This window comes from Zonotrichia leucophrys, chromosome 28, assembly GCF_028769735.1.
Source record: "Zonotrichia leucophrys gambelii isolate GWCS_2022_RI chromosome 28, RI_Zleu_2.0, whole genome shotgun sequence".
In the NCBI taxonomy this organism is placed as follows: Eukaryota; Metazoa; Chordata; class Aves; order Passeriformes; family Passerellidae; genus Zonotrichia; species Zonotrichia leucophrys.
The window spans coordinates 4143843-4158648 of record NC_088197.1 but is presented as its reverse complement, the minus strand read 5'-3'; the positions used below and the strand labels follow the sequence as shown (position 1 = coordinate 4158648).

The 14806-nt window shown below is 63.6% G+C and overlaps 1 protein-coding gene across 1 annotated transcript; it reads right to left on the bottom strand.

The window, feature by feature from the left end:
* Positions 1 to 2565: 2565 nt before the first annotated feature.
* On the bottom strand, positions 2566 to 12372 carry SLC5A5 (solute carrier family 5 member 5). The gene is made up of 14 exons (XM_064734601.1): positions 11524 to 12372; positions 10786 to 10851; positions 9981 to 10032; positions 9818 to 9885; positions 9134 to 9288; positions 8775 to 8915; positions 7854 to 7983; positions 7257 to 7345; positions 7051 to 7163; positions 6292 to 6362; positions 5201 to 5287; positions 4303 to 4535; positions 3473 to 3576; positions 2566 to 2802 (listed from the first exon to the last, which is right to left on the bottom strand). Exons 1-14 carry the CDS (start codon positions 11878 to 11880, stop codon positions 2600 to 2602), a joined length of 1869 nt encoding a protein of 622 aa, XP_064590671.1. The 5' UTR covers positions 11881 to 12372; the 3' UTR covers positions 2566 to 2599.
* Between the last annotated feature and the right edge of the window lie 2434 nt (positions 12373 to 14806).

Here is a 14806-nt window from a genome sequence, read left to right as displayed (position 1 = left end):
GGGGCTGGACTCGGGGCTGGACTCACTCGGGGCTTGACTCGCCCTCGCACCCCGCGCCCGGTCCCTCCCCGGACTCCCGGCCCTGGGTCCCGCGGCCCCGCAGCCCCTCCGGCCGCCTCCCCGAGCCCCCCAACTTCGCCGTTTTCAGCGGCCCCGGCGCCGAGGGGCTCTGGGGGGACGCGGGGGCCGCGCCCCGGGCTCGCAGCCGCTGCCTCAGCGGCCCCGCGCCACGAGAAGCGCCCTCGCCGGACCCTTTTGGGGATCCCCCGGTGTGGGGCAGACCCCGCAGCCCCGGCGGGGAGCAGCCCCCCCTGACGCGGCCTTCCTCCAACTCGGCCTCCTCGTCCTCCTCCTCGCCGGCCCCCCCGAGCGGGGGGGAGTCCTCCAGCCCCTCTCCCTGGGGCTGCCAAGGGCCGGGGACCAGGCTGAGCGAGGGGGGCACGGCCGGGACCCCCCCTCTGCAGTCGGAGCCGGGTGAGTGGGGGGGAGCTGCCCCACGGTACCGCTAAATGTGACTCCCACAGCCCCAGCTCTGCCCCCCACCCCGTTATCCTTAACCCTGGTCCATCATTACCTCTAAATCAGCCCTCATAACCCCAAACTCTGCCCCCAATTAACCTGAACTGTGCCCCCCATAACCCCCAACTCTACCCCAAGTGACCCCAAACTCTGTCCTGAGTGACCCCAAACTCTGTCCCCCAATTAGCCTGAAGTGTCCCCCCCATGACCCCAAGCGCTGCCCCAGCTGACCCCAAACTCTGTCCCCCAATTAGCCTGAACTGTCCCCCCCCATGACCCCCAACTCTGCCCCAAGTGCCCCCAAACTCTGCCCCCCGATGACCCCAAGCTCTGCCCCCCAATTAGCCTGAACTGTGCCTCCATAACCCCCAAATCTGCCCCCCTATTACCCTTAACCCTTCCCCCAGGACAGAGTTTGGGGGTTATGGGGGGCACAGTTCAGGCTAATTGGGGGGCAGAGTTGGGGGTTGTGTGGGGCACAGTTCTGGTTAATTGGGGGCAGAGTTTGGTGTCATGGGGGACACGGTTCGGGGTCATGGGGGCAGATATAGAGGTAATAGGGGAGCAGGGTTAAGGATAAGGGGGCAGGGGGCAGAGCTGGGGCTGTGGGAGTCACATTTAGGGGTAACGTGGGGCAGCGCCTCACAGGAGCTCACCGAGAGATCCCTCCGCAGCGCGGGACGCTGCACAGCCCATCCCTGATATCCCTCCGCGTTCTCGCCTTCCCCGCTCCTAGCACCGAGTGGGACTACTTTGTGTCACGGCTCGTCCGCACAGCCACATCCACGCACACAAAGGAGGGGAAGGCTGGAATATGACAGCTGCTTTCATAAATACAGCACAGACAGAGAATTATTTTGCCCCTTTGATCCCAACACAAAAGAATTTCGCAAAAAAATCTGTTCCCAAATAGCTCCGGAGTCCTTCCCCCCCAGTGTTTGGGACACTAAACCCTGAAAATTCGCCAGCATTAATCCCAAAATTAGAAAGCACACAAAAATATTTTGATAATTTTCAGCTAACAGACTGGCATGAAGTCAGAGGCCAGATTTGCAAAGAAGAAAGTCTAAATCCTTTAGCTGTGCCTGTGCTATTCAGGCAGCAAGGCAGTGGTCCTAGAACATGGGTGGCTATTGTGAAAAATGCATTTATTTTATGATTGGCTTTTTGCAAATATTGAAATGAATATTATATGTGTTGTGTTAGAAAGTGATGCTGTATTAATTCTCTTAAGTGCTGTGTTAAATATAGTTTTAGGTTATAAAAATTGTTAAAATAGAAACGATGCTATGTAAGAGACTTTTCCTTAAAGGAAGGACTAACACCAGATAGCAGCCACAGGACACCTCAATCTTTCAGAGGAAAAGAATTTATTGCTCTCTTATCAGAAGAAATGAACTTCTTCCTGCTTTGAAGGCGCTGTTAGGATTCTGAGGAAGAAGCTGACAATGACCAGACAGAATCCTGTGTTTGAATGGAATTTATGCATCATGTATGAAGTGTGTGAATATGCAACATCCTTCTCTACAGATCCCCCTTGCTCCAGCAGAACCACACCTGATATTTCAGGAGGGCTGAGCCACAATTCCAATGGCACTGCCACCAACACCCCACAGGGTGTCAGGTTGGGTTCTCACTCTGGCAGTGTTGTTCTAGTTCACTGCATTGTTTATTTTATCCTTTTAATTTTTTTTCTTCCCTATTAAAGAACTGTTATTTCCTACTCCTATATTTTTGCCTGACAGCCCCTTAATTTAAAATTTATAGCAATTCAGAGGGGTGGGGAGGGTTTACATTCTCCATTTCAGGAGATGCTCCTGTCCTTCCAAACCAAGACACACGCATCTCTCCAGGGCAGGTCTTGTTTCCTAAATTCTCCTCACACCTGTCTGTGACACTTCCCCACCATTCCAGCAGTGTCACCTGAGGGACAGTGGCCATGTCCCCTCCCTGTGTCCCCTCCCTGTCCTTCCCCATGTCCCCCCACTGTGTTTCCTCCCTGTCTCCCCAAGGAGAGGCTCTGTCCAGGGTCAGCAGCTCCTTTATTGGTGCCAGCACTGTGTCCCCACCCCGCTGTCCCCTACACGTCGCTCTCGGTGACAGTGCCACCCCTGGGGGGGTCACACGGGGGTTTCTGCTCCTCTCCCGTCTCCAGCAGCGCCTGGGTCACCGTGGCCTTGTCCAGGGGCTCGTCCCCAACGCTGGTGTCACCCTTGAGGCCACCCGAGGGTGCAGCCCTGACGATGTCCCACCACAGCACACCCGGGGGACAGCGCGCTGACCCTGCCGGGAGGGGACACCGTGACAGGGATGGGTGACAGGGACAGGATGACAGGGAGTGACAGGAATGAGGTCACAGGGAAAGGTGACAGGGACAGGGTGACAGGGATGGGTGACAAGAAGGGGCAACAGGGATGGGTGACAAGGAGGGGTGACAGGGGGTGACAGGGGACAGGGTGACCAGGATGGGTGACAGGGACAGAATGACAGGGAGTGACAGAAATGAGATCACAAAGAAGGGTGACAGGGATGGGTGACAGGGAAGGGTGACAGAGAGTGACAGGAATGAGGTCACAGGGAAGGGTGACAGGGACAGTGTGACAGGGAGGGGTGACAGGGAGTGACAGATATGAGGTCACAGAGAAGGGTGTCAAGGACAGGGTGACAGAAACAGGTGACAGGGAGTGACAGGAATGAGGTCACAGGGAAGGGTGACAGGGACAAGCTGGCAGGGATGGTGACAAGGAGGGGCAACAGGATGGTGACAAGGAGGTGACAGGCACAGGTGACCAAGAGGGAGACAGAAGGGTGACAGGAGGGCAACAGGGATGGTGAAGGTAGAGGTGACAGGGAGTGACAGGAATGAGGTCACAGGGAAGGGTGACAGGGACAGGGTGTTGGGGGGTGACACAGGAGGTGACACAGGAGGTGACAGAGCCATCTCCCCGCTCACCTGGCAGCAGGCTGAGCAGGGCCCCTGTCCCCACAGTCGCCAGTGTCCCCAAGGCGCCGTAGTACAGGTAGGAGATGGAGTAGAAGTCACCCAGGATGGCCGGGCTGTGACAGGGGACAGCAGGGACACACAATGACATCACCACCCACAGGGACACTTGGTGACGTCACAGAGAATGGGGACACCCTGTGATGTCACAGGGCACGGGAAAGGGTTGTGACATCACAGGGAATGGGGTCACGGATGTGACATCACAGCCAGCAGGGACAGGGGTGTGACATCACAGGGATGTGATGTCACATGGATGTGATGTCACAGGGAATGGGGTCAGGGATGTGATGTCATGAAAATAGGGACAGGCTGTGACATAAGGGACAGGGAATGTTGTGACGTCACAGAGCAGGGCAGGGGACGTGACATCACAGCCAGCAGGGCCAGGGATGTGATGTCACAGGGAAGAGGGACAGGGCTGTGATGTCACAAAAACAGGGACAGGCTGTGATATCATAAGGGACAGGGACATTGTTGTCATGTCACAGGGGACAGTGATGTGACATCAGAGCCAACAGGAAAAGGGATGTGACACCACAGCCAGCAGGGCCAGGGACGTGCCACCCAAGGGGACAGTGCCAGGGCCATGCCATTCCAGGGGACAGGGATGTGCCACCCCAGGGACGCCACAGGACAGGGACAGTGACCAGGCCATGCCACCCAGGGGACAGGGACGTGCCACCCAAGGGGACAGTGCCAGGGCCATGCCATTCCAGGGGACAGGGATGTGCCACCCCAGGGGACAGGAGCACGCCCGCGCTGTCCCCAGCCCCGCTCACCGCAGCGGCTCCGGGGGTGGCGTGGGCAGGGCAGGGCCGCTGGTGGCGCTGGTGACACTGGTGACACTGACGGCGCTGGTGGCATTGGTGGCGCTGGTGGCGTTGTGGGGCGGGCACTGCGTCCCCCAGGTGGGCAGCACCCCCATGGTGGCCGCGCTGGGCGGGTACAGGGTGGCACCCACGGCCACCCAGAGTGACAGTGCCAGGCCCACGGCCAGGCCCCCCAGCACCCCCTGTGACAGCGACAGGGATGGGACAGGGACAGGACAGGACAGGGATGGGGACAGGGGATCAGCAGGGCTCGAGGGAGCCCTGCTGTGTTTTGGAGACGCCCCCCAAAAATCCCAAATATCCCCATGGCTGTGCTGAATGGCAGAACCCCCAAAATCCTCCTCACCCCAAAATCCTCCCATTCCAAAATCCCTATCCCCAAACCCCCCAAATCCCAAATTCTCCAAACCACCCAAACACCCCAAACCATCGCCGTGCGGACCCCAAATCCCCTAATCCCAAACTGCTGACCCCAAATCCTCAAACCTCAAACCCCTTAAACCCTAAATCCCCAAACCTCCAATCCCCAAACCGCAGACTCTGTCCCCAAATCCCCCAAACCCCAAACCCCAAGCCTCAAATCCCAAACCGCTGATCCCAAACCCCAGACCCTCACACTAAAGCCCCCAAACCCAAACCACAAATCCTCCAATCCCCAAACCCCAGACCATTTCCTGAAATCCCCCAAACCCCGCAAACTCCAAACCTCAAATCCCAAACTGCTGATCCCAAACCCCAGACCCTCACACCAAACCCCCCAAACCAAAACACCAAATCCCCACTCCCCAAACCCCAAATCTCCCAAATGCCCCAAACCCCAAACCCCAAACCCCGACCCCGCACTCACGGCGGTCCCACAGCGGGGCAGGAACATCCCCAGCACGAAGGCGCCCAGCAGGGGCCCGCTGATCACCCCCATCACCGTGAAGGAGCCCTGGTGGTTTTGGGGTTTTTTGGAGTATTTTAGGGTCTGGGAGAGCTCCAGGAGGGCCTGGCACTGCCCCAACCCCTTCACCCTCAAGGGCTCTCCAGGTGCCACCCAAGCGTGGCCGTGTCCCCACGGTGTCACTGCTCGGATGGTCACTGACAGCGCAGGGAGTTTTGGGGATTTTTGGGGTTTTTTTTGGGTTTTTTGAGGTCTGGGAGAGCTCCAGGGGGCCCTGGCACTGCCCCAACCCCCTCACCCTCAAGGGCTCTCCAGGTGCCACCCGAGCGTGGCCGTGTCCCCGCGGTGTCCCTGCGGTGTCACCGCTCGGATGGTCACTGACAGCATGGGGGAGTTTGGGGGCGTTTGGGTTTTTGGGGGGGGTTTTGGGGTTTTTTTTGGGGTCTGCAAGAGCTCCAGGGGAGGCCTGGCACTGCCTCAATTCCCCCTTCTTGAAGGTTCTTGAGGTGGCACCACCAAAGCTGGGCCGTGTCCCTGTGGTGTCCCTGCGATGTCCCTGTGGTGTCCCCACTCAGATGGGCACAGACAGGGCAGCGGTTTGGGGGGTTCAGGGGAGGTTTTGGGGTTCTTTTGGGGTTTTTTGGGTTTTTTTTGAGGTCTGGGAGAGCTCCAGGAGGGCCTGGCACTGCCCCAACCTCTTCACCCTTGAGGGCTCTCCAGGTGCCACCCAAGCATGGCCATATCCCTGCGGTGTCCCCATGGTGTCACCACTTGGATGGGCACAGAGAGCACAGGGGGGTTGGGGGGTTTTGGGGGTTTTTTTTTGGTTTTTCGGGGTTTTTTTGGGGTCTGCAAGAGCTCCAGGAGGGCCTGGCACTGCCCCAACCTCTTCACCCTCGAGGGCTCTCCAGGTGCCACCAGAGCGTGGCCGTGTCCCCGCGGTGTCACCGCTCGGATGGGCACTGACAGCATGGGGTGTTTGGGGGGATTTGGGGTATTTTGGGGACGGTAGAAGCTGAGGGAGGGGATTTGGGGTCTCGGGGGGCTCTCACCTGCAGGACACCCCCCCCCAGCAGCGAGGACAGCGCGGCCACGGTGATGCAGGAGGTGCCGAAGGTGAGAGCTGCAGGAATATGGGATGGGATTTATAGGATGGATGGGATTGGGATTGGGATTGGGATTGGGATTGGGATTGGGATTGGGATGGGATTGATGGGGTGGGACAGGATCTATGGAATGGGATTGACGGGATTGATGGTATTGATGGGATTGGGATGGGATGGATGGGATTGATGGGATGAGATTGGGATTTATGGGATTTATGGGATGGGTTAAGGTTGGGATTTGGGATGGATTGATGGGATGGGATTGATAGGGTGGGACAGGATCTATGGGATGGGATTGATGGGATTGGGATTTGGGATGGATTGATGGGATGGGATTGATGGGGTGGGACAGGATCTATGGGATGGGATTGATGAGACTGGGATGAGATTGATGGGATAGGATTGGGATTTATGGGATGGGTTAGGGTTGGGATTGGGATGAGATTCACGGGATGGGATTGATGGGTGGGACAGGATCTGTGGGATGGGATTGATGGCATTGGGATTGGGATGAATGGGATTGATGGGATGGGATTGAGATTTATGGGATGGGATTGGGTTGGGATTGATGGGATGGGATTGAGATGGGATCCATAGGGTGGAATGGGATGGCACAGCCTGGCACACCCCAGGCAGGGGTGACCCTGGTGGGTGTCCCATCCCCTCAGGGTGTCCCATCCTTGTCCCCAGGCCGGTGGCACTCACAGAGCCCCTTGGAGATCAGCGTCAGCTTCCTTGGGGACAGCGCCGGCAGCCGCGGCCGCACCAGGTCCTCCACGGTGACAGCAGCCATGGCGTTGATGGACGTGGAGGCCGTGCTGGGCGTGAGGTGGCCCCGTCAGCCCCGTGGGGACACCGGGGTGGTGGCACCGCCTGCCCGCCCGTGTCCCCGGGCTGGGACCCCTCCTCACCTGAGCGTGCCGCTGTAGGCGCAGGCCAGGAACAGCCCCGGCACCCCCGGCGTGCTCTCGAAGATGTCCAGGACCAGGTAGGGCATGTACTGGGGGACAGGGGTGAGGGGAGGGGACAGGGGGGCCCCAAAACCCCCTGGGAGCCCCCAGACTCCCACCCCACTGCCTTGGGGGGTGTTGGACACCTGGGAGCCCCCAGACTCCTACCCCAATGCCTCAGGGGATGCTGGACACCTGGGAGACCCCAAAACCCCCTGGGAGCCCCCCAAACTCCTACCCCAATGCCTCAGGCGGTGCTGGAGAGATGATGATTCTGGAGGACCCTAAAACCCCCTCTGACCCCACAGCTTGAGGGGTTCTGAAAGGGGCAGAACCCCAGGAGACCCCAAAACCCCCTCTGACCCCACTACCTTGGGGGAAGGGTCCTGGAGAGGATCTGGATACCAAGGGACCCCTGTGCCCCTGAGGGGTCCTGGAAGGGGCAGGACCCCGAGGGACCCCAAAACCCCCTCTGACCCCACTGCTTGAGGGGTCCTGGAAGGGACACGATCCCGTGGGACCCCCTGTGATCCTGGGGGGGTCCCGGGGGGTCGGTACCTGGTCGGGGGCGGCGATGGCCCCGGTCAGCAGAGGGTCGCAGTGGCCGTAGAGCGCGAACATGACGAGCCCGCAGGAAACGGCGCTGAACACGATGAAGAAGAGCCCGACCTGATTGACCAGCAGCGCCCTGCGGGGGCACGGGGGGCACAGGGGGGCATGCGGGTCATGGGGGGCATAGGGGGCACAGGGGGCACGGGGCACATGGGGGGAAGGGGGACACGGGGGGCATGGGGGGCATGGGGAACATGGGAGGAACAGGGGGTACAGGGGACATGGGGGGCATGGGGGGCACGGGGGGCTCAAGGAACATGGAGGGCACAAGGGGCATGCAGGTCATGGGGGGGCACAGGAACATGGGGGGCACGGGGAACATGGGGGGAACAGGGGGCACAGGGGGCATGTGGGTCATAGGGGGCACAGTGGGCATGGCGGGCACAGGGGGCACGGGGAACACGGGGGACACGGGGGTCAGGGTCCTGCCAAGGCAACTGGAGAGGTGCCAGGTCCTGGCAGGGCGGGAGGGGCCGGGCAGGGGGTTGGGGTCTCGCACAGGAGGGCTCAGGCAGTGCGGGACTGTGGGGTCAGGGGGATTCGGGGTCCATGAAGGGGTGCAAGGTCCTGGCAGGAGAATTCGGGGTTCTTAAAGGGATGCAAGGTCCTGGCAGGGGTTTTAGGTGAGTTTAAGGTCCATGAAGGGGTGCAAGGTCCTGGCAGGGGTGTCAGGGGAATTCGGGGTCCATGTAAGGTCCTGGCAGGGGCTGTGCCAGGTCCTTGCAGGGCGCTTCACCCACCAACGACCCGGGCAGGGGACAAACCCTCCCCTCCCCTCCGCGACTTCCAGCACGGGATCCAGAGAGTTCCTGGGGATACCGGGGGGGTCCGGAGAGTTCCGGGGATCCCGGGGGGGTCCGGACTCACATCTTGGCCTCCCTCTCGCTCCTGCAGGCCACGTAGCGCTGCACCTGCGCCTGGTTGACGCCGTACATGGAGAGCCAGAGCAGCGTCCCGCCCAGCACGAAGGTCCACACGGTGTAGCGGCTCCGAGGGTCCGGGCTGAAACTGGGCACGGCCAGGGGGGCACGGCATGGCACGGAGCCCGGGAGGGAGGGCAGGGGATGGGAGTAACCCAAATCCGGAAAGGGGTGAGAGGCTGGGGCGACGACCGGGAAGGGGGTGAAGGACTGGGTGACCACAGACCGGGTGGGCTGAGAGGCTGGGGGGACCCACAGAACCCAGGGCAGGGATAGGGGGGTCCCGGGGGGTTCGGGGGCACCCACTCGGCGAAGTTGATCCTGGAGCCGTTGCTGGCGATGCTCAGCACCTCGGCGGGACCCCCAACCAGCAGCGCCCCCCGGATGGCGATGGCGACAAAGCCCGCGAGCATCACGAACACCTGGAACACGTCGGTCCAGATGACAGCCTTCATCCCGCCCTGCGGCACAGCGAGCGGGGCTGAGCGCCGGGACAGCCCGGGACAGCCAGGGACAGACGGGGACAGACAGGGACAGACAGGGACAGACGGGGACAGACACAGGGACAGACAGGGACAGACAGGGACAGACACAGGGACAGACGGGGACAGACGGGGACAGCCAGGGACAGACACAGGGACAGACAGGGACAGACGGGGCAGCCGGGACAGCCAAGGACAGCAGGACAGCGGGACAGCGGGGACAGATAGGGACAGACACAGGGACAGACACAGGGACAGACAGGGACAGACAGAGACAGCCCCGAGACAGCCAGGGACATCACCTGGGACAGCCAAGGACAACCAGGGCCACCCCCAAGACCCCCTGGGACACCCCGGGACACCCCCAGTCCCCCTCGGGACACCCCGGGACTCTCCAGGACACCCCCAGGACACCCCGCTACCCCCTGGGACACCCATGGGACACCTCAGGACCCTCCAGGACACCCATGGGACACCCCAGGACTCCCCCAGCCCCCCCCCCGCTCACGATGGTGGTGTAGAAGGTGCAGATGGCCCCCGTGGACAGCAGCGATGCCCAAATGTCCAGCCCGGTCACTGAGGGAGAACAGGGGACAGTGCTGAGGGTGGGAATTGTCACCTGGGGGGGGGAACACAGGGATGGGGAGAGCCCCCCCCGTGCCACAGCACACCTTGGTTTAGGATCAGGGCGGGCGCGTAGATGACGATACCGGTGTAGAGCATCTGCGGCAAGAGGGGGGTCAGGGTCCCGAGAGGGGCTCGGGGGGGGCTCAGTGCCCCAAGCGGGGGCTCAGTGCCCCAAGCGGGGGCTCAGGGTCCCAAGAGCGGCTCAGGGGGGGCTCGGTGCCCCAAGAGGGGCTCAATGCCCCGAGGGGCCTCAGTGTCCCCAAGGGGGGCTCAGTGTCCCCAAGGGGGGATTCAGTGCCCTAAAGGGGGGCTCAGGATCCCAAGAGGGGCTCAGGATCCCAAGGGGGTCAGTGCCCAAGGGGGCTCAGTGTCCCAAAGGGCTCAGTGCCAGGGGATTCAGTGCCCAAAGGGGTAGCTCAGGGTCCCGAGGGGGCTCAGGATCCCACGAGGGGGCTCAGGGTCCCGAGGGGGGCTCAGGATTCCAAGGGGGGCTCAGGATCCCGATGGGGGCTCAATGTCCCCAGGGGGGCCTCAGTGCCCCAAGGGGGGCTCAGGATCCCAAGGGGGGGGCTCAGCGCCCCAAGGGAGGGCTCAATGTCCCCAGGGGGGGCTCAGTGCCCAAAGGGGGGCTCAGGGTCCCGAGGGGGGCCCAGCGTCCCCTCGCAGGTGCCACGGTTTTCTCTCGGCTCCGTTTTCTCTCCAAACAGCGCTCCCGCCGCGCCGCTCTCGCTCCGAGCCAGCGCAAACACCAGCGCGGGGCCGAGGGCGCTCCCCAGGGGCTCGGGGCACCGCCAGCGCTGTCCCCGCGCTGTCCCCGCGCTGTCCCCGCGGTCAGCACCGCACACGCACCGTGGCCACCACGTACTGCACGGTCCCGCACAGCCGCACGCTCCGGCTGAAGCGCCGCTCCAGGTACTGCGACAAGGACAAGGACAAAGAGCACGTCGGGGCCACCCCGGAGTGAGCCCTGAACGGGGGCTGGGGGGGCTCGAGGGACCCCCAAAACCCCGGCAGGGCGAGCGGGGTCCCGCAGGGTTGGGGGGATCCCCAGAACCCCAAGGCAAGGGGGAAGAGGGGCTAGGAGAGACCCCCCAGAACCCCAAGGCAGAGAGAGTGGGGTCCTATGGGGCTGCGAGGGGACACCCGGGTCACCCAGGGACACCCCCAGGACAGCCAGGGACACCCCAGAACACCTCGGGACCCCCGGGACAATCCCCCCGGACACCTCCTGGTACACCTTGGGACATCTCAGGACCCCCCGGGACACCTCGGGACACCCACCGGGACACCCCCAGGACAGCCAAGGACACCTTGTGACACCTCGAGACCCCCGGGACATCACCCGGGACATCTTGGAACACTTCGGGACACCCCCTGGGACACCCCAGAACACCTCGGGACCCCCGGGACACCTCGGGACATCACCCGGGACCCCTCGGGACCCCCGGACACCTCGGGACGCATCGGGAGCGGGGTCCGCACCCCTCGGGGGGGGTCTCATCCGCCGAGTCGAGCCCGGAGCCGTTGGCAGCGATGCTCGGCACCTCGACGGGACCCCCCCAAGCCGTGTCCCCGCCGTGTCCCCACCTCGTAGGTGCTGGTGAGCCCCAGGCGGTAGAAGACGGGCAGGAAGAGCTGCGCGGTGAGCGCGCTGTTGATGACCTGCGCCAGGCACATCCAGAGGAATTTGGCTCCGTAGCGGAACGCCTCGGCCGGCACCCCCAGCACCTGGATGGCCGACATGAAGCTGGCCGACAGCGAGAGCCCCACGGGCAGCGCCGACATCCTCCGGCCGCCCGTGAAAAAATCCTCCGAGGTTTTCTGGCCGCCCTTGGCCAGCCCGTGGAAGAGCCCGATGGCCGTGGAGATCAGCAGCATCAGCGCGAACACGCCGTAATCCCACGGGCTGAAGGTGAGCTCCCGCACGTCCTGGGGGCCCTGCATGCTGGCTTTAGGGTGTGGGGGACCCCAAATGGGGCAGCTGAGGGAGCGGGGTTAGGCCGGGGCTCGGCGGCAGCGGCACATCCGAGGTGGGGGAGACTGGAGGCAGAGAGAATTGCTGGGAATGGGAGCGCCCAGCGGAAAGCAGGAGCGGGGAGCGGGATTTTGTGCCGCACCCCGTGCCCTCTGTGCCCTTCCCAGGCGGGGGTTGTGCCAAGGGTTGCCAAAGGGCAGAGTCCGAGAAGGAACAGGCAGAATTTGTGCTGGGAATTGCCCCCGATCTCTCCCCGGTTCGGCTGCTCCGGCCACCGGCTCCGAAGGGACACGGCCGGGAGGGAGCGGGGAGGGAGAGAGAGGGGGAGAGACCCCTCCCCAAAGCAGCACAAACAAGGAGGGGCAGAGCCTCCGGCGGAGCCAAATTTATCTCCAACCGAGGGGAAAAAACAACAAACCCGAAGGAAACCTTTACCCCAGAAGGAACAGGTTGTTGTTTGCCGGCCGAGCGGGACGGACCGGCCGGACCGAGCCCGAGGAGCCCAGCGGGGGCTGCTCCCCGGGGAGGGGTCCTTGCGGTGTCCCCGGAGGTGTCGAGGGCCCGGCCGTGCCTCGAGCAGCTCCAGCCGGTGGGAGGCACGTTCAGCAGGTCGGGGAGGGAGCCGCGGCGGGGAGGATGGAGCTGTCGGCCATAAATAAATAACCCCTTCCCTCCCGTACGGCCGCGGTGCCGGTGCGGAGCTCCGAGCCCCGCGGAGCCCCGGCGGTGAGCGGCGGTGGCGGGGCAGGACGGTGGCTCCCGGAGGGATACGTGGCACCGGGCGTGGGGCTGGCCCCGCTTCCTCATTCCCTGCCACCAACGCCACCTTGTCCCGCCCGGGCTCGGACAGGTTTGGGGATTTCCACGCTCTTGACCCAAAGCCCGCAGGTGAGGTTGGGGTTGGGGCAGGGGAGCAGCGCTGAGGTGGGGACAGAGCTGGCAGTGATTTGTCACCGCCCCCTCCGAGGTGTCACCGAGGGGGAAGGGTCCACTCCAGGGTGTCACCACGGGGGCACTGTCCCCTCCAAGGTGTGGCCACGGAGGATCTGTCCCCTCCGAGGTGTCGCTGCAAGGTCACTGTCCCCTACCCAGCATCACCACGAGGTCACTGTCCCCTCCAGGCCATCACCACGAGGTCACTGACACTTTCAGGTCACCAGCATGAAGGCACCGTTCCCTCCGAGATGTCACCACCGAGGCATTGTCCCCTCAGGTGTCACCACGAAGGCTCCGTCCCCTCTGATCCATCACCGCGAGGTCCCCATCCCCTCCCCGGTGCCACCCTCTGAGTCCTCCCCGCTGGGCACAGGAGGGTCCCTGTCCCTTCCTCCAGCCCTGGTGGTGGCACTGTCCCCACCACGTGGCCCAGGAGGGGGGCACAGGGCAGGGCAGGACCCCTTCCCCTCCCCGCCGCGGCGCCTCCTCCTCGCCGAGCGGGCTTGGAGCAGCTCCAGGGGAAAAAACAACGAGTTTGGGCCACATCCGCCGGGCGGGGACGTGTGACACCGCACGGGCCCGGGGCTGGCACACGCCCAGCCCCGCGGTGGCACCAGGACAGGACCGGGGCCAGGAGAGGCACTGGGAGTGGCAGCAATGGGGGGCTGGCAGCGCCCTGGCTGAGCATCCCCCGTGCCTGTGATACCCAGGGTGCCAGCACCCGGGGGTGCCCAGAGTGTGCCCGGGGGTGCCCAGAGGGGTGGCCGGGAGTGCCCAGAGGATGCTCGAGAGTGCCCAAAGGGTCCCCGGGGGTACCCAGAGTGTCCCTGGGGGATCCCAGATTGTCCCCAGGGGTGCCCATGGAGGGATGCCCGAGGGTATACCCAGAGTGTCCCCGGGGGTGCCCAGATTGTCCCCAGGGGTGCCCAGAGTGTCCTCGGGGGTGCCCAAAGGGATGGCCGCGGGTGCCCAGAGGATGCTCGAGGGTGCCCAGAGAGTCCCTGAGAGTGCCCAGATTGTCCCCGGGGGTGCCCAGAGATCCCTGGAGGTACCCAGAGGGTTTCCGGGGGTGCCCAGAGAGTCCCCGAGAGTGCCCAGATTGTCCCCAGGTTTGCCCAAAGGGACGCCCGGGGGTGTCCAGGGAGTCCTGGGGGTGCCCAGAGTGTGCCCGGGGGTGCCCAGGTTTTCAGCCCTCCACCCTCCCGACACTCCCTGGCTGCGCCCCGGGGTGTCGCGTTCTGTCCCCCCTCCCCTGGCAGGAAGCCGCCCGCCCAGGAGGCCTCGGGCAGGAAGGAAGTCGCCCGGGGGATTTTTTATCTCCCCTTCGCTCGCAGCCACCTACGCACCCCCAGAACCCCGATTTGGCAGCGCAGCCCGTCCGGGACCCCCTCCCCAGGCCCGGGGAGGTACCGGGGGGGAGCCGGGGGGGCGGCCAGCTCGGGATGGAACCGGGATGGGGCAGGGATGGAGCCGGGGATGGGACCGAGATGGGGCCGTGATAGAACCGGGGATGGAGCCGGGGATGCAGCCCGGGATGGAGCTGGGGATGGAGCTGGGATGGAACCGGGATGGGGCAGGGATGGAACTGGGATGGAGCCGGAGATGGAGCCGGGGATGGAGCCGGGATGGAGCCAGGATGGACCGGGGATGGAACCGGGGATGGAATCGGGGGTGGAACCGGGGATGGAGCCGGGGAATGGGTGCGGGATAGAACTGGGGATAGGGCCGGGCATGTAGCCGGGTTGGAGCCGGGGATGGAACGGAAATAGAGGCCGGATGGAAGCGGGGATGGAGCCGGGTCCCCCCGCTCACCCCGAGAGCGCTGAGATAGAGGAGGAGTAGCCAGGAGGGTGGGACAGGCTGGGAGAGTGGGAGAATATCCAACCGCGCGCCTCAGTTTCCCCTCCCTCCTTCCCAGCAGCGGCCCATCCCAGCCCTGCGGGTGCTGCTGCGGGGTTT

What these genes read in the sequence shown, in the direction of transcription:
- SLC5A5 (XM_064734601.1), bottom strand. Translation starts at nt 11,880, where the DNA reads ATGCAGGGCCCCCAGGACGTGCGGGAGCTCACCTTCAGCCCGTGGGAT. An exon ending in CGCCCTGATCCTAAACCAAG is followed by an intron (nt 9,886 to 9,980) that starts GTGTGCTGTGGC and finishes GTTCTCCCTCAG; the next exon opens with TGACCGGGCTGGACATTTGG. An exon ending in AGCGAGAGGGAGGCCAAGAT is followed by an intron (nt 7,984 to 8,774) that starts GTGAGTCCGGAC and finishes GTGCCCCCGCAG; the next exon opens with GGCGCTGCTGGTCAATCAGG.